Raw genomic sequence first — 18,512 nt, 5'->3', positions numbered from 1 at the left:
TTCTGGTATACTGATTTCTGGAAAATTGCAAAACTCATTATGCAATCAGAATTCAGTTAACTTAGATTTATAGAAAAGTGATATTGAATACCTTAGTACAAATACAAAAATACTATACTGTTGTAAATAATTGACATGCAAAAATGTTTTTCTGCTGTCTCTTTGCTGGAGAATTTGGCTCTGACTATAAAAGCAATCTAAACATAGAGAAGTAGTAACGAGAGACGAAGAACAACATGGGAAATAATATTTATTTCAACAGTAATTTGTTACAAATGTAATCAAACAAGTAGATGTAGGAACTGCACACAATCTTTAAAGTTTGCATCTTTCTATTCACTCTTTTTCCAAGTGTGGAGTCCTTACTCTTTCTACAACAGCTACAATGTCTGCATAAATGCAGATACAAATCTTTGTGTTCATATGCAGGTAAATAATGCAGAGTTGGCTACAGTTTAGTGTCTGCTTAAACAGCACATATTAGGGCAAAGACTAGTTAATTGATCACATACATTAGCACCTACATTAAAGATGATGATGTTTTTATATTTACAAAAATGAACAATTTCATTTTGTTAAGTTATTTCTGAGTTTAAATCAACCACAAAATATGACTAAATCTTATTTGAAGCCAGAATGATTTATTTACACAAACATTCCTACCTACCTACCTCTAACATCTCCCATCCCCAAAAGTTTCCACAACTTTCCCCGAGATATACAAATGCCTGATTTATCATTATTTTGATGCTAAATTTTAGTTTACTCTCCTCCTTTTTATTCAAACAGTACTGCCACTAGTTTCTTTGCCTGCATCTATAATTAAATACAAAAGTTACAATCTTATGTTATTTTTCTTTTCATGAACAAGATCACACAATAAAAGACACTTTATTTTTTATATTTTGCATGTTTTTTTTTTTAATAGTTAAACCAATTTAACTTGAAAAACAAGTATACTCAATTCATTTATTTTAACATGTTATAGCAATGATAAGTTTCTTTGGTGTACCAGTGTTAAAAGGGAGAAAGTCAGATGAATCAAATTCTAGCAAAAAAAAAAAAATAGAAATTAAGACACTTCACACTATAAATATGTTCTTAGACTGAACTTGAACAAACAAATCCTTTGCATCTCACTGATTGTTTAGTGAAGTCTTGTTTGACCTTTAAAACACTGTATCGTGCACAGCAGCATGTATTGTAACTTCCTATTTGTAGAACATTTTACTGGACAAAAAGGTTCATTTATTTTAATTTATAGATTGCCCCGATAAGTCCCTGTAGCAACCCAATCTTATTCAACTGCACATGGCCACAAAAGATGGGCTCCCAGAACATATAACAAAGGTTGAAGATAATTACAAATTACATTTCTTTGGTGTATGCTATTACAAACAATTATATTATTTCACTTCTATGCATTCAGAAAATGGTCACCTCTACCCAGTATTCCTGCAAGCAACTTGGTCTCTGTCACCAAGCTACTCCAGAACTCTGGACAATCCTGGAACTCCTGTCAGCTCACTCAGGGTGAGAATTGGGAGTTAAAACCAACCTCTGCTTCAGCTTACTCCACTCTTCAACTAAAACAAACAAAAAGATAGGATATGTGTGATGAGATTGTAGCATGGCAGCATAATATTTTCATTATTTTATACCATCATGTGGCACTAACACGACTGTACTGGTTGACAACCTAACTCTGGAATTATTCACCTTTTCCATTTTTGCAGAATATTGCAACAAATCTGTACGGTACATTGCTTTTGGCAAAAGTAAAGTTTTCAATCTTATCAGAATATGCCCCATCTACATTACTGTAGTTTTCTGCAACCTGCTTGTATGAACAGGAATTCTCTGCATTCATCAACATAAAAAATAATAAACAAGAGTGACTTCTTTCTGTGCACCAAGAATTGCATGTGTGTTTGTGTGTGATTCCTCCCCATATTGACAATTGTGCAAAAATAAAGAAACCCATGTTTCTCATTGAACATGTGCCTATTTTGTATATGTTCATGCTTTTCCATTACAGTTAAATGTCTTTTTGCAGATTTTTTAGGAGCACCCTTTGAGAACTGTTGTTCTATATACATGGCAAGTGCCATACATGTTCATTTTGTCTAAAGTAAATATTGATTTTTATAGTAAATCAAACTGTCCACAATAAACTACAGAGTTGATAGCCAACATTCGAATAATGCTGACGAATACTTTGAAGCCAAGAGCTAGCCTGTGGCTACTACTGTGAGAGTTGACAGATCACCAAACATGCTATTTCTTTATTCTCCATTGAAGAATTTCGGTACTTTCCTGTGATTTTTTTAAATGTTTATGACCAATTTGAATTTGTACAGTACTATGCAAATTGCTAGATTCATTTTCACATGGCAGAGAATCAGTCAATGTCTGTCACTCCCAGGATAGGATGTCATCCAGTATAAATACTAAATTCATAAGCTTTTAAAACCTTTTTTAAAGGTAATAGTGTGCATTTTATTCTTTCCTTCCTCGCTGATTCTGAAGAGAAAGTCACCTGAAATTTCGAACTACAGATCAAGATGCATGTGAAGACTTGTAGCCACAATTTATAAGAGCAGTGTTTGTACAATTGTATTGTAATGATTTACCCCAACAACCCCCTCCCCTTATTTTTTTTGTACCACTCATGTAAATATGGTCATTTTGGTTTTATTTTTACACTATTCAAGATTGCACTTCCGTTCAAAAGGAAGAACCTAACTTAAGCCTGATTTAAATCGTGGTCTAATGTTAGACAATATACACATTTTTTATTGATTTTTCTTGCACACGTTTGTTTTCCACACAGTATTTCAATTGTTTCAAATGTTCTTCATCAGGTAGATATGAAGGATGTTAAACTGTTTACACCTTAATGTTGGCACAAGATATAAGCAGTGGCAGCGATTGGGTTCCAAAACTGGGGAGGGGGCAAGGTGCCAAAGACAGTACATTTACCTGTCTAGATAAGGTTTAGCATAATGTGGGGACAAAATTGGGGAAAATTGTGGAGCAACTGCCCACTCTAATCGCCACCACTGGACATAAGTCATGGTTTCCTGGGCTGCTTCTCAGGAAAAAGTGTAAAAGATAAACTATGTATTGATATGTCAGTTATATAATGAGGTTTGTGGGATCAATTCTTCTTCTCAAAACTGATAGGAATATAGATTACACTGAAACGAGTATTTCTTTGTGCCATAATTCAGGGCTTTCTCTCCTACTCATCAACAGAATATTTTTTCTGGGGGAGAGGGAAGTCAGGCCATTGAAATAAAATTTATGAAAGATCAAAATGAATAATAATAAAATCAAACATGGAGATAGTGAAGTTGAGGTACTAGGTGGTTAGCACAGTGCTCTACGATGCCAGAGGTCCCGGGTTCATTTCCAGGTCTGGACACGAGCATTCTTTGCGAGTGTCCCTTCATCAATTTCATCATATCACCAAGGCCTGCCACACAGCTTTTTCATTGGGTGACCTGTGGTTAGTGCACAGAGTTCCATCACTGTTGTTTTCTGACTATCAAGAGTGTATTCTGCTACTGTTGCTCCCAGGTAGTTCCTCTATTGTCCTCACGATGCTGGGTTAATGCTGAAATTTTTTTGGGGGGAGAGGCGCTCGCCAGGATTGGAACCCAGAACCAAAGACAAGAGCACTAATTACTTGGCTACACTAGAGCCCATTCAACTTAAAATAGCTCACAGCACACTGAGCTCATTACAACACTCACCTCTTGGGGACGATGAAGTAACATGAAAAGATTCCTCTTCTGAACACCATTCGGTCGAGGTGCTCCATGGCCTGGTCGGCCCCAGAACTGGTCCCACGTTTGAAAGTGACGAATACTGCTCTCAACTTCCTCTTTACGTAGCTGCGGCAACAGATTTTGCACAAATGAAAATATAATTAAATTAATGGATGGTTCTTGCAGTGTGTTACTGGTAAATAATTCTTATTTTTCTACTGGTACATTCAACTTCTACAAGGGTTGATCAAATGAAAAGGTACAAAACGACACTGTCTGTGTAAATGAATACTTTATTCAAAGTATCCTCCATAGGCCTGAGCACATTGATCCCATTGATGAACGAGCCGAATGATTCCTTTTTCCCAGAATTCCTTTGGCCGTGATGCGACCCAGTCCTTCACAGCGTCCTTTAGTTCATCGTCCGAGGTGAAGCGCTTTCCTTTGAGATGCTTTTTCAGGGGACCAAACACATGGAAGTCACAGGGGGATAAGTTCGGACTGTAGGGCAGATGGTCTAGCTGCTCCCACTTGAACCTGGCCAGTTCCGCGTGTGTGACCCTGGAGACGTGTGGACGTGCGTTATCATGGAGCAGAACCACACCCTCCGTGAGCAGCCCCGGTTGTTCGCCTTCCCTGTAAAGGTTTACCATCCGGCGATGAATATTGGCCGGTTTAACACCTTCCGCTGTCAGAAAACGGATAACGCCTCGCTGCTCCTCAACAGTCGAATTTGCCAATGTTAACGCCATCCTGTCCGAACACGCACTGCCGCGTCACTTGGACGGCACTCTGTATCGGAGCCTCTGCTCTCTCCTGCGCATGCGCGTTCCCCTGCATGCTCTGATGCCGCATGGCGACTCCAATCGCACCCCTACATATCACGCAACGTTCTACCATCACGGCATCGGTATTATATAAACGATTCCCTTGTTACGACGTTTCGTACCTTTTCATTTGATCAACCCTTGTACATTGTTAATCAGCCATCGGTAGAGTTAAAATATTAATTTTTTATATTTCATTTATCGTAAAGTAGTTATGATCTACATAATAAAAGTATTCCATATTAAATTAAAATCTTTACAGAAAGGTGACAGTAGAGTGAGGAGGCAGTTAATGGGTCCTGGATATCTTTATTTGAGGAGGGGTGACACCAAGCACTTAGTCTATGCACTTCTTAGCAGAGGGTCCAGTTTCAACTTTACACTTCATTCTACAAAAATGTACAGGAAGTACACCAAAGTTTTACCCATGACTTATTTCAGCAATACAGAGCTGCAGACTAGCATTTAGTGGCCTAACTATTTCATACTGATGCTGAGAAATTGCAGATTCACTACTAAACAGGTGTAGTTTACAGTCGTGAAAATGATCGCTTTTCAGTTTTGTAATTACTGGAATTCTGTTAATATCTGTGTTTGTCATCATGACAATACTCTTAAAATCATAAGTTAGTTTCTCAGCATTAATATGTGGAGACACTAGTTTGGGTGACATGGGATAGGGTTGTTAAACTTTTCCACAGGTAGAAAAATACAATGGCATCATTAAAGAAAAGTTTCATAAATGATTTTGAAAAAATGGTTCATGAGTCAAACCCCTCAGTCCTTCTTAATTTGAACTCCCCACCTCTTATCCAATATTTTGACATAAACTTTTATCCATTTATTTTTAAGTGAATATTTAAAGAGTAGAGAAATGTGGATCCAGTTGTGATTTTTGAACTGAAATTGGTCTGAGGAAACAAACTTCAAATCAAGGAAAAACAAGTAACGTGAAGAACACATTCTCTTGAAGATTTCTAAGCTCTCAAAGAACAATATTGTTCTAGTTTTCTCTATAAAATATACAGTGATGGACAAAAATATGGAAACACCACGACATCGGGACTGGTGAAATGGATGCAATTTTTTCACTTGAAATCTGACATGGAGCAACATTCTTTTGTTTTGCACGGTGAGATAGGACCCTGTTAGACTGGTAGGAGTCAACAGTTGCGCTGTAGATAGCGTGCAGTGCAGTTGATACTGAATCATGTCCGAGCTGCCAGTATTTCAAGGAGGGCAAATTGTTGGTGCCCGCCTTGCAGATGCCTCTGTTACCAAAGTAGCCATGTTATTTGGCATATCGAGAGTGACTCTATACAAGATCATGATGACATAATAGTGTATCCGGAAAAACATCATCAGATAAATACTTGCATGGACAAAAATGTACACTAAGTGACAGACAGAAGGACACTGAGAAGGATTGTGACCATGTTTTGCATGCATGATGGTGCACGATCCCATTATCCACCAGGATGCATGATGGTGCACAATCCCATTATCCACCAGGATCCATGATAGTGTAAGATGCCATTATCCAGGACTTGTACTTGTCCATTCCTCGGAGACTGCAGGCCGTTTTGGAAGCTAAAGAGGGTCCTGTACCTTATTAGCTACAGCATTCTGGCTTTTCTTCACAGGTGTTTCCATATTTTTGTCCATCCCCTGTATTTGGGGAATTTGGGAAAGTATAGCTGGTTCTGCTTTTGTGCATTTAATTTAATGTTTTCCAACTTTAAGTAAATCTAGATAGGAGAAAATTATTTGGGTTGTAAACTTCTCAAATATTTTAGACCTATTTGTATTTTTAAAATAAATATTTACTTGCATTTATCACAGTTTTATCACATTATCACCAAAGGCTTGACATACCAGTAGTATGATTATCACTAGCTCACCTTAGAATTGTATTTTTTTCATATTTTACATCTGTTTTTCTGCCTATTTAGGCTAATTATGACATTGAGTATGAATGATGATTACATGAAGGAACATTCCCAGGCCAGGACTCGAAAGTCAACCAGGTGGCAGATCAACTGCAGGCTTAACTTCGCCCTTCAATGAAGGAAAATTGAATTGATCCACTTAACTTGCCTGGCCACCAAATTGACTCAATACCCCTTTTGTACATTCAATCTCCTTAACTTCCCAGTGCCACCACTGTTTCAAGTAATGCAACCTTATTAAAAGCGTGAATATACGAGGGTCACTATTTATATTTTGAGCCTAACAATGAAAAAACAGGAATTCGGCATTGAAAACTGCTTTATTGTTTTTCGAAGTATTCTCCTTTATGGTCAATACACTTTTGCATTCGTTCGAACCATTTGTCAAAGCAGTTTTTCCAATCTTCTTGAGACACCTCCATAATATGGTTTTTGAATGCATCAACGGCATCTTCCGCCGACGAAAATCGTTGTCCACGCAATTTATTCTTGACATTCGGGAACAAGAAGAAGTCATTGGGTGCCAAATCAGGACTGTACGGCGGATGACCCATCAATTCGATTTTTTGACTGTTCATAAAGTCGGTTGTTAGACGAGATGTGTGACAGCTGGCATTGTCTTGATGAAGAATGATCCGACGGCGTTTGTTTGTTTTCCGTATTTGACCGAAGACCTCTGGCAAACAAATTGTTGTGTACCATTCAGAGTTGACCGTTCTACGTTCCTCTAAAGGCACAGTTGTCACATGACCAGTTTTCCCGAAAAAACAGGCGACTATTTGTTTTGATGTGCTTCGAGCGCGAACAACTTTTGTTGGATTGGGTTCATCTTGAAACACTCATACAGTCGACTGCTGTTTACGTTCCGGCTCATATGCATATATCCATGATTCGTCACCTGTTACAATCTTATATACGTCTTTTGAAGCACCACGATTGTATTTATTGAGCATTTGTTTGCACCAATTGACGCGAGCATCTTTTTGAGTTTTTGTCAAATTGTGTGGGATCCAACGAGAACATACCTTTCTCACAGCTAAATTATCATGTAATATTTTATATATGCTGGTGGAACTAATGCCTATGGTTGCCTCAATCTCACAGTATGCCACATGACGATCTTGCAGTATTAGGATTGGCACAGCATCAATGTTTTCTTGAACAACAACTGATTTTGGACGACCTTCGCGAATCTCGTCGGTGAGCGAATGGCGGCCACAATTAAATTCGTGATACCAGCGTTTCACAGTGGCAAAGGATGGGGCTTCATCGCCAAATGTGGAAGTAAGTTGATCGATGCACTCTTGTCTTGATAATCCACGTCGAAAATCGTAAAAAATCATCGCTCGAAAATCTTCACGAGTTAATTCCATTTTATTGTTGTCGCGCAATCTCCAAGGCAACATAAACAACACAAATGAAGCTATTGACAAAACATTTGAAGTACGTTATGGTCAATAATGCCAGACGATTCCGTGCAAACGTCAAATCGCGCCTAACTTCAATCAGTGTTGCCAAGGCTCAAAATATAAATAGTGACCCTCGTATAAACAAACTTTTCTTTAATAGATTTTGTAGTTCTCACCTGACTTTTATTGTTTCCATGTGAGGTCTGACATGACAAGTCGTGCAGATAATTTGTGCTGTCAGCTGCAGGTAGCTTCAGGAAACTTTGTCTCGCTCTGCAACAAGATAAGTAGATGTTTATATAATAATAAGTTATTGAAAAGTTATGTGAAAATTATTACTCGACATGGGATTGAACTTGGGCCTTTGGCATTCCATGTAATTGCTCAACCACCAAATTAACAAACCAAGCACTGGCCTTCTCACAGTTTGATGGAATGCTATAGACCTGGGTTCAATCTTCATTCTAGTTTTTTTGACTTTTAACCACTGTTATTTTTTGGAGAGATTTACCTACGTTTCGGAGGCTGAATCTGCCTCCGTCTTCAGGAAACAAACTACAGACTAACAGACTACATGCTACCCTGAAACAGACTACAGACTACACGCTACCCTGAAGACGGAGGCAGATTCAGCCTTCGAAACGTAGGTAAATCCCTTTAAAATATAACAGTGGTTAAAAGTAAAAAACCCCACCTAGTGTTTGCATGACCTTGTCGCTGGTGGTGGGGCTTGCGTGCTCTAAAGATCCTCTAGGCTATGCTGGCGGTAGCACAGCTACCGGTAGGGTCACCCATGCCAGACAGACTAGAGGGGAGGAGCCAGACAAAGAAGCAACCAATCGGTCAACGGCTCTGACGACGGATGAAGATACATAAACATCCCAACGGCGAAGGAGGTGGAAGAACCAAAAATCCTCTGCCTTGAGGAAAGGGTGTTGACCCAAAGGCTAAGGGAGTAAACCCTGAAAGAAAATCCTGGTCCCCCAGGTTGGGGGTTGGGCGTGGGGCCAACACCCCCACCCTGGAAAAAATTATCTCGTTAAAAGTAATCAAAGAGCCATCCCCAGACGGAAACATCTGACGACGAACTGGCGAAAGAAAAGGACAATGATATATGGAACTTGGAATGTATGGAGTTTAAATGGAAAAGAGGTAGAAATTGTCTCTGAAATGAAAAAAGACAGGAGTGAAATACTTGGCAGTAACAGAAACTAAGAAGAAAGGACAGGGATGTATAACATTAGAGGATGGATATATGCTAATATATAGTGGAGTACCAAGATCTGAGAGGGCAAGAGCAGGAGTAGGTTGTATCATTCACAAGGACAATATTAAAAACATAACCAACTGGACAGCTATTAACGAAAGAATTATGATAGTATCCATCAAAGACGATAACCATGAAAGGAATTTAATAATAGTGTATGGACCTAACGAAGACGAAACAGTTGAGAAAAGAGAGACTTTTTATGAAGAACTCCAGAGTACCTTAGATGATATCACAATAGGAAATATCATCATTCTGGGAGATCTTAATGCAAGAGTAGGCAACAATCCAGAAGAGGCTGAGATGGTTATTGGCAAATTCGGTGAAGAACACTGTTCAGACAATGGACAAAGACTGATAAATCTTTGTATTGCAAATGACCTTATAATTACAAATACAAAATTCGACCATAAAAAGATACACCTATATACAAGAGCTGAACCCTCTAAGAACGAAAAATCAATAATCGACTACATAATCATAAACAGAGACCAAATGAAATATGTAAGAGATGCAAGAGTTTGGAGAGGCCCGGAAATTGGCAGTGACCACTATCTTCTTACAATGAAATTAGTAACACAAGTTAAAGAAAAGAATCTTAAGACAAAGAAAAAGCATGTGTCAGAATCCCTCAAAAGTTATAAGTTGAAGGAGAAGAAATATCAGGATATCTATAAAGAAAAAGTCAAGGATAAAATAGAAAAGCTAGGGACAGGAAGGGATACAATAGATTTGGAAGAAAGTTGGATGAATTTCAAGAAAATAGTGCTAGATGCAACAAAGTAAGTATTGGAAAGACAACATACTAAAGAAATGGTCATTCTTGCAAAGAAAGAAGCATGGGAAGAATTTGGCAAATTTATGGAAAATAATTACAAAGAAAACAAGAAACTGTTTTATAAAGTGTTAAAAAATATGAGGAAAGATAAAGACGGTCCACTGAAATTCATCAAAGATAAAAATGGGAAAACGTTAACAGAAGAAACAGAAGTTATGAATAGGTGGAAGCAATATTTTATGGAATTGTTAGAAGGTACAAATATGGAGGAACAAGCTGATGAAACAACTCTAGAAGTTATATTGGAAGATGATGACATAATTAAGGAAGAAGAACTTAATAATGCCATAAAAAAGGTAAAAATCGGTAAAGCTGCAGGTCATGACAGGATTACACCAGAAATGGTTAAATATATGGGAAGTACAGGAAATAAATTATTACTCCATACTATTAACCTTGCTTGGAAATACAAAAAGACACCAAAAGACTGGAGAATTGCAGTGATCACACCAATATTCAAAAAAGGAGACAACCGATTATGTTCAAATCACAGAGGAATTTCATTGTTAAGTGTCCCAGGTAAAATCTATGCAAGAAGATTGGAATACAGGCTCAGGCAAGAAATTTAACACCAACTAGAAGAAAGCCAAAGTGGATTTAGACCAAATCGAAGCTGCCAGGACTTAATTTTTACACTAAGACAAATATCAGGAAAAGTGATAGAATATAATAAAGAAATTCATATGTGTTTCATAGATTTGGAAAAGGCATTTGACAGGGTACCTTGGATTAAATTATGGGAAGTGCTGCAAAGAAGAAAAGTGAATGATAACCTGATTGCTAGCATACAGAGCTTTTACAATAACTGTTGTAACTACATCCGTGCAAGTAACATAAAATCTGATGAATTTTATACATCAACTGGAGTAAGACAAGGCTGCATTTTAAGTCCACTTCTGTTCATAATCTTAATTGATGAAATTACAAAAAATTGCAAAAGAAAGATTAAACCCTTTACTGTTGGGAATTGGCTCATGAGACCTGTACAAATATCAGAACTAGCTTTTGCAGACGATCTCGTTTTATTTGCTAAAACTGAAAAGGACCTACAATATAATTTAGATGTATGGAACAGAGAACTACAAAAGGTAAATATGAGAATTAACACCAGTAAAACAAAAACAATGATAATAAGTAGAGAACATAGAACTCATACCATTAAGATAGAAGACGAGAGCTTGGAACAAGTAACAAAGTTCAAGTATTTAGGGTCTATAATAAGCAGCAGTGGGAAAATAGATGAAGAAGTAAATAATAGAATTGCTGCAGCAGGAAGATTATATCATGCTCTAAATAGAAACTTCATAAATAAAAAGGAAATTACGAAGAAAACAAAGTTGACAGTTTACAAAACAACGTATGCACCTACACTAATTTACGGGTGTGAATCATGGCCACTAACAACTAATTATTCTAGCAAACTTGAAGCAACTGAAATGAGATACCTAAGAAGAATAGAAGGAAAAACAAAACGAGATAGAGTAAGGAATCAGACAATTCGAATGAGCCTTAAGACCCAACCTTTACAACAACAAATAGAAGCGTCGCAGTTGAGGTGGTTTGGTCATGTCCACAGAATGAGTGAAGAAAGGATACTTAAAAAGATATGGCAAGCTAAAGTAGATTGAAAGAGACGAAAGGGAAGACCAAGGCAGACCTGGGACGGTTGGATGGAAGAAGTTTTGAGGAGAAGAGGACTGGATACCAACAGGGCAAAAATGTTAGCCAGAGACCGAGAAGGATGGAGAGCTCTTTGCTAAACCTCTACACCTGACGGTAGAAGAGGATCGACTAAGTAAAGTAAAGTACAAGTCAAAAAAACTAGAATGAATAAATCACCACTGATTAGCTACAAAGTAGGTTCAATCTGTTCAGCATAATTTTTGAAAAACTTTTTTATAAGATGTTCTATGAGGGTCGTTCAAATAAAAAGTTTCCCTATGTTGCAAAAAATGTATTTCTTAAGTTACAGACAAAAATCAAGTTGCACCAAGTAGCATGGTCCTTTCTCACTTTTCAACATAATTTTAAAGGCGGTACAAGCATTTGTCCCATCATTGCTCAAGTTTTTGAAAGCCATCTGCAAAAAAATCGGGGTCCAGGGAACGAAGAACACTTTCCACACCTGTTTACATTCCATCGACGTCCGTTTGAATTCTGGAGTGTAGTGATGAACGAAGCTCTCATCCTGAGTCACAATACGGCAGAGAAAGTTGTTCTCTTCATTGTTGTACCGGGTCAGAGAATCCAGGCAACATGTCACATGTGTCGTGAGTTGTCGTGGGACCCAACGCAATAAAACCTTCACGTATCCCAATTTTTCATGGATGATTTTGTGTGCAGTCCCGACGGAAATGTTCAAATCAGCGGCTGCTTCACGAACCTTGATTCGACGGTTGGCCAAAACCAGTGCATTCACTTTGTCAACCAATGTTGCATCACTGACTACAGACGGGCCACCGGGCCAATCTTCATCAAATATCCTTGTTCGTCCATCAGAAAACGATTTGCACCACCTTTGCACCATTTGCACTGACATTACACTCTCCATAAACAACAACAAGGTTCTTTCAGATGTCAATAGGAGCAAAACCATTTGCCCACTCATACCGGATCCCAGAACGAATCTCTTCTTTACTCCACACTGCCAAAACACGTTCCGCCTGACTCACTACTCCTTATGGCCAGGGTATGTTTCTCACTGCATGACTCACGCTAATCACGTGCAGCGCATGCGCGGTAGCCCACACGAACATTGCCTTGTGTGTAAATGTAGAGGAAACAATATTCTGTAGGAAACTAATAAAATTCAAAGAGAAGATTGTAAATTTCAATATCTAAAAATTAATTTCCTAAATCTACAGCTTTGGAAATAACCAATAAGAATAAGCAACTCTCACCCAGGTCGTGGAGTGAATGGTTTCGTGACATCTGTGGTGCACAGAGGATGGCTGAGGAGAGACCCTGAGTTGTCTCGCCTTGGTTTCCCCACTCTTGCTTGCCACAGCAAAGGCACCAGCTCCACTCCCTGCTGGAACAAACTACTTCAAGTCAAGGATGGACAGATTCACAGTATATCAATATCATATATCTTTTAAATCTATATTTCATATAGAAAAAACTATTATTGTTAATTCTCAAAAACTTTGTTCTGAATTATCTAGGAAAATCTTATTGGGCAATTCATTAAATTTTACCTGCAGTTGTTTGTAATATATAATAGGTTCATGGTGCCACATATAAATAGACAATATCAAAAGAAACATGTATGGAATTCTTCCGAGTGCTTGAGAGAGTAATCTAAGGGGACTCAATCTTTCAGAATTTAGACTGTCTTAAATTTCAAAACGAGTAATTTGTTATTGACAGGGTTCAAAGATCCAGTTGAGTCTCAAGGCATTGCTGGACCTTTGGCCGATGCTGGGGCAACTGTTTTCGAATTTTCCTCTCGTTTCAAAAAACGCTATGATATTCCAAAATGTGAAAAATTACATACGCTTAGAATTCCTTTGAGAGCATTCATGTGAATCTTTGTGCAGTTTGCTTTCGATGTTGCTTAGATATTCTCAATTGTTCTGTGGCTATGTAAGCTTATTAAACTATTGATAATATCTAGACAATAGTCAAAGCAAAACACACCAAGATTCATGTGAATGCCGTAGAAGAAATCTTATGTAATTTTTCAGATTTTGGAATATCATTGCAGTTTTTCGAAAGAAGAGGAAAATTTTAAAATAGATTCCTTAGCATTGCCCAAACGCCCAGCCGAGCCTTAAGAGCAACATTTTATGCTGTATTCCTAGAACTTTGTCAGAAGTTTCAAGTCAAAGAAATCTTTTAAATAGCACCATATGATGAACTATGTATGTAAGGCGTACCTGTCGATGAGTACAAACACAAGAAGAAACAGCAGATGAAAAAAAAAAAAAATTGACAACATTGTCAAGGTTAAAATGTAGTATAAAAACAGGTGAAGGAAGTGGATGGAGCAGGAATATTCTATCAGTGGAAGAACCCTTGTTAAGCAATTCTCATAGCTAGATTAGAAAATATGTCTAGCTTGAGTTTGTCTGGTTGCAGCTTGAGAATTTTACTAGGACAAATGTTGTCTTTAAGTTATTAAAAAAAAAAGCACTTGCAAGTGTAAAGAATCTATTATTTTGTAACAAATTTTACTGATACTAATAGTGCTATTTGTATAAAAATTGGCAAACATTGTTCAGACATCAGTGATATATTCACATTATTTTTTGTTCTATAAGAAATCTGCTTTTATTGAACCAAATATTAATCATATAGTGGAGCTGTATGAACTCTGTAGCTGAGTGCATTTAGTGTTGGACACACGATCTTGTTTCTGATGGCTCTGACCTCATGTTCCAGATTAGACCATGTTCGTTCTTTTGTACATTTTCATATAATCATTCTCATCATCACAGTCAGCCAAAAGATCCCGAAAAGCAATGTTAAATAGTCAAATACAGTTTGATCACTGTAATAGGGTGGAGGGAGAAGTGGCAAAAATTAGAATCCATAATAAACTTTGAACAGATACTGAAACATGAAAAAAAATTATATTTGAGGAAAGTCTTTCTACAAAACACTCACATTAGTTGCAGTTGGCTGCTTGGTGTCAAAGTCTTGCTTCTCCTGTTGAATCATTTTGTCATTGGACCATCCCTGGAAGATGAATAATTTGAATGAAGATTTAACGTCTCACATTGCAACAGTTGTCCACCAATCAGGAACTTGCTGAAACATCTGTCCAACCTATTACCATAGATTTAGCGTGTAAAGTGTTTCATCCGAGACGAAATTTTATCTCCCATTTGTGTTCAAGAAATGCCAAGATGGAGAGCACATGGGTACATTTATAGAAGATTCAGTGCATGTACAGGTATGAAAAGTACTACTCTTTTCCTTGGATATGTGAAATTTGCGGTTCTTTAGAATTGTGTCACTTTAGATGAAATGTACGCCAACATATATGTTGTACAGGCATCTATTATTTTGAGGAATGTGCAAACAGTGCACGATTAATTATTCCATGTATGATAGTTCTAATGTCTTCGTAGATTCTGAAATTTTTTATGCCTTTTAAAAATGATTTGTGTAATAGTGAAATTATATTCAAGGACTTGAGATAATACTATGGACCATAAGATGCACCTTTAGTTTTAGGATGAACATTAAGAAAACAGATCACTTCTTGATCACTGAGTGCTACTTAAAACTGTTGAATATGTGGGAAATACGACTACTCTTCCACATAGACATCGAAATGTTTGATTCTTCATTAGTTTGAAATTACTTAAAGAAAATTATTGAAAAAACTAAGTCATATCGTAAAACATTAAGTAGTTCAAAAACTGAAACTAAATTTGAACGATACTAGAGTTCTAAATCTGCTCATAGTAAAAATCAAGCAAAAAATATTTATTATACATTTAGAACATGATGTTAGTGATGGTCCAAGCAAGACAGAAAGAATGAGATAATGTTACATAATATTGTCAACATTATAAGATGGTGTAATTATGTACTGGTAGATAATATTAAAGAACATAATTTATGTGGCCAAATGTTACATGAAGTGATCTTAGCGGGAAGGGTGTTGGTGTTTGAGTAAGTGTTACTTTGTCATTATATTATTCCAGATGTGATTCAGTCATATCTCATAAATTAGTTATTTGAATACAAAATTATATGAAGTCTATACTTTCCATCTCACGAAAGGACCAGTAGTTTAGAATATCAATAGTTTCTGTAACAAAGAATTTAGTAGTCACTTTTTTAGACCAACATTATTATTGAGTTGTTTTATATTACACAGAGCTTAAACAGCTGTGCATAACATGTCTGCTCAAAGTACATACCAGTGACTCAAAGAAATTGAGACCAATCTCATGAGGTTTTCGCCAGGGTGAACCTCCTGGGCCTGGACGTCCCCATGGGGAAGGTTCGTGTAACTGCTCTCGGTCAACCAACATGTGGAACACAAACACTTATGACAAAACGTAAGAAAGTTAACACATAAAGCATCAAGTTTCAGCAATTTGTTGGATTGCAGGTGCTATTTCATGCCCTTTGATGTATTTTTGTAAGCTTTCACAGACATCGTGACAATTTGCATCACTAATAGATGCTTATAGAACTAAATTTAAGCTGATCACTCTGCTATGGAGGCCAGCTGAACTGAATCAAATAGAGATGAATTCAAATTAAGTGAAATGAATTGCTGTAGGAAAATAATACTGTTATTGAATGAATAATATATACTCATATATACTGAAGAACACATTTAGCACGCATTAATGGACTTTCTCAATGGCACAGTGGTAACATCGTCATCTTGTAATCAAGGGGCCCCAGGTTCGACACTGGATTGACACACATTGCATAGTGGTTCGGATTCCACTTTAAACTGTAGGTTCAGTCTCAATTAGTCTATACGTGTACAAAGTGGACTTTAAAATTACAATTGCCCCTCAAAATGCATCCAAAACTAACAATAAATTGTCTGTTAAGAATAAATAGGACCCTCCTCCCCCCTCACTGCTCCCCTGAGACATCAATTAATGTAAGAGAAAATAGTAATCAACCCCTTTAGATGTTAAAAAATGTGATTATGTATCTTGGGATATAATATTAATACTAAATTGTCAATTAACCTTTAACATGTGGTTTATCTAGGACATATTTTGTGCAGTGAGGTCCGAAACCAATATTTTAATTTTTCTCAAATTAGAACTGTACAATAATCACATTAATTTTTGGACAATGCTGATTCAAAATTTGACGCTTTAAAACCGATTTGGTAGCACAAACACTTTTGAAAGTCGTGTTACTTAGTCAAAATATATTATTTTAAAGACATACTTACGAGTTTTCGTTCCAGCTCTCTCTCCTTCTGAAATTCCCGTTGCTGGGCTTTTTGCTTCTCTGCAATCATCTTTTCTGCATAAAGTATGTAAAAATATAGTTAAATGTGAAATTATATATCATGTTCTTACATTGTTAAAAATCTGTAACTCATTTAACAGGTTCATTTTCATGAAATAACTGCTTCGATGTGCCTACTAGATACAAGATAAATTCCATTTTATCACTGGTCACATTGATGATGAGTATTTCTGAAATTTTCCTGTAATTTAAAATCTAGGTTTCAAATACAGTAGTTCACCTCCATGGTGGAGTGGAGCACAGCATGCTATGATGCCAGGGGTTCGGGTTTGAATCCCTGCCTGGGTATGGTGTTCCATGTGAGTGTCCCTGCATCAATATCGTCACTCATCCTCAAAAGAGAAATGAAGATATATATATAAACTGAATCAATCAATGAATCAAATACATTAATTGACGTCATACTGGCACTGACCTCTGATTACCTGCATGCTACTGAAAATTGGTAATTGTTGATAAATAACAAATAGTCTTAACAATACATCATTTTCTTACCCTATAAGACATTTTAAAATTAAAATAATGTATAAGCTGGATAAACTCAACTCAATTGTGTAACAGTCCTTTTGAGGTCCAAAGTCAGCACTTCATTGTCACTGTGTTCTGGCATTTGAGACCAGTCGGTGTCCATTATCATTACTTTCAGTCAGCTTCCTAATTGTTATCATGATGCCAAGTAAACACAATGTTTGGAGCCTCCATCACAGCATGAACTTTGATCCCTCAAACCAAAAGTGAGAGTGCTAACCATTTGGCTATGTGAAGCTCACATGCACTACATAGATTGAGTATTTTGCAAATTATATGCTGCAATTGATATACTGAAAATCATGTTACCTTTGTAGCAAAGTATTTTGAGTACTCGACTAACAATCTTGCTGCTGATATTTTATTCAATTACAATTTATTCTCATTGTACCAACTAACTTAAAGATGTAAGAAAAAGGCATTCATAAAAATCCAACACTGAACAAGTACATTCAGACAAGTGTTATAATGTGCACTAACTTTTCTGTAATTTATTAACTGATATCTTTTTAAAGTCAGAATTTGATATATCAGTTTCAGGTTTAGCTAATGTGATGTGGCAACCTCTTAGATGGTTATCCTCATTGGTCCATTTGATACAAATGCTGGTTGGTTACTTTCTATATGAAAGTAATTATGTTTAGCCTTTTAGGTGAAAGTACAGTTGGAAAGTGAAAGCCACCTGCTAGAAAGTTCCTAACAACTTTCTAATAGTCTGGAGGGAGTAATGTTTGTGTATATATAATGCCCTTTTTGTGTATCTTGTTACTTTTGTACTTGATACAGAGTCTGATGAAGACCTTGCTAGAAGGTTGAAACGTTACGTTTAGTTTGTTTTTAATAAAATAAATTACTGCCTTGGTCAGCATACTTAGTTTTTCATAATCATGGAAACAAGGCTTAATTGTGTTATAATTGAGAAACCCAACCATAAAAAATATTTGTGTTATCAGAGACC

At 36.8% G+C, this 18,512-nt stretch overlaps 1 protein-coding gene across 4 annotated transcripts in view; it reads right to left on the bottom strand.

Moving 5' to 3' along the window:
• Nucleotides 1-233: 233 nt before the first annotated feature.
• The window catches only part of LOC145978083 (uncharacterized), a 33,468-nt gene continuing 15,189 nt past the window's right edge, over nt 234-18,512 (bottom strand). For 2 of the 4 annotated variants that reach the window (XM_083110509.1, XM_083110511.1), the window contains exons 5-10: nt 16,947-17,020; nt 14,672-14,743; nt 12,964-13,094; nt 8,135-8,231; nt 3,759-3,899; nt 234-1,586 (exon numbers count right to left, since the gene is read on the bottom strand). In XM_083110509.1, the coding sequence (XP_082966635.1) occupies nt 1,566-1,586; nt 3,759-3,899; nt 8,135-8,231; nt 12,964-13,094; nt 14,672-14,743; nt 16,947-17,020 (536 nt within the window). In that variant the 3' untranslated portion in view covers nt 234-1,565. Of the gene's footprint in view, nt 1,587-3,758; nt 3,900-8,134; nt 8,232-12,963; nt 13,105-14,671; nt 14,744-16,946; nt 17,021-18,512 lie in introns of those variants that run through there. The other 2 variants (XM_083110510.1, XR_014440655.1) reach the window with 2 other exon arrangements.

The sequence above is a fragment of the Lepisma saccharinum genome, chromosome 24 (genome assembly GCF_977018435.1).
Source record: "Lepisma saccharinum chromosome 24, izLepSacc3.1, whole genome shotgun sequence".
In the NCBI taxonomy this organism is placed as follows: domain Eukaryota; kingdom Metazoa; phylum Arthropoda; class Insecta; order Zygentoma; family Lepismatidae; genus Lepisma; species Lepisma saccharinum.
This window is presented reverse-complemented; position numbering and strand designations above follow the sequence as displayed.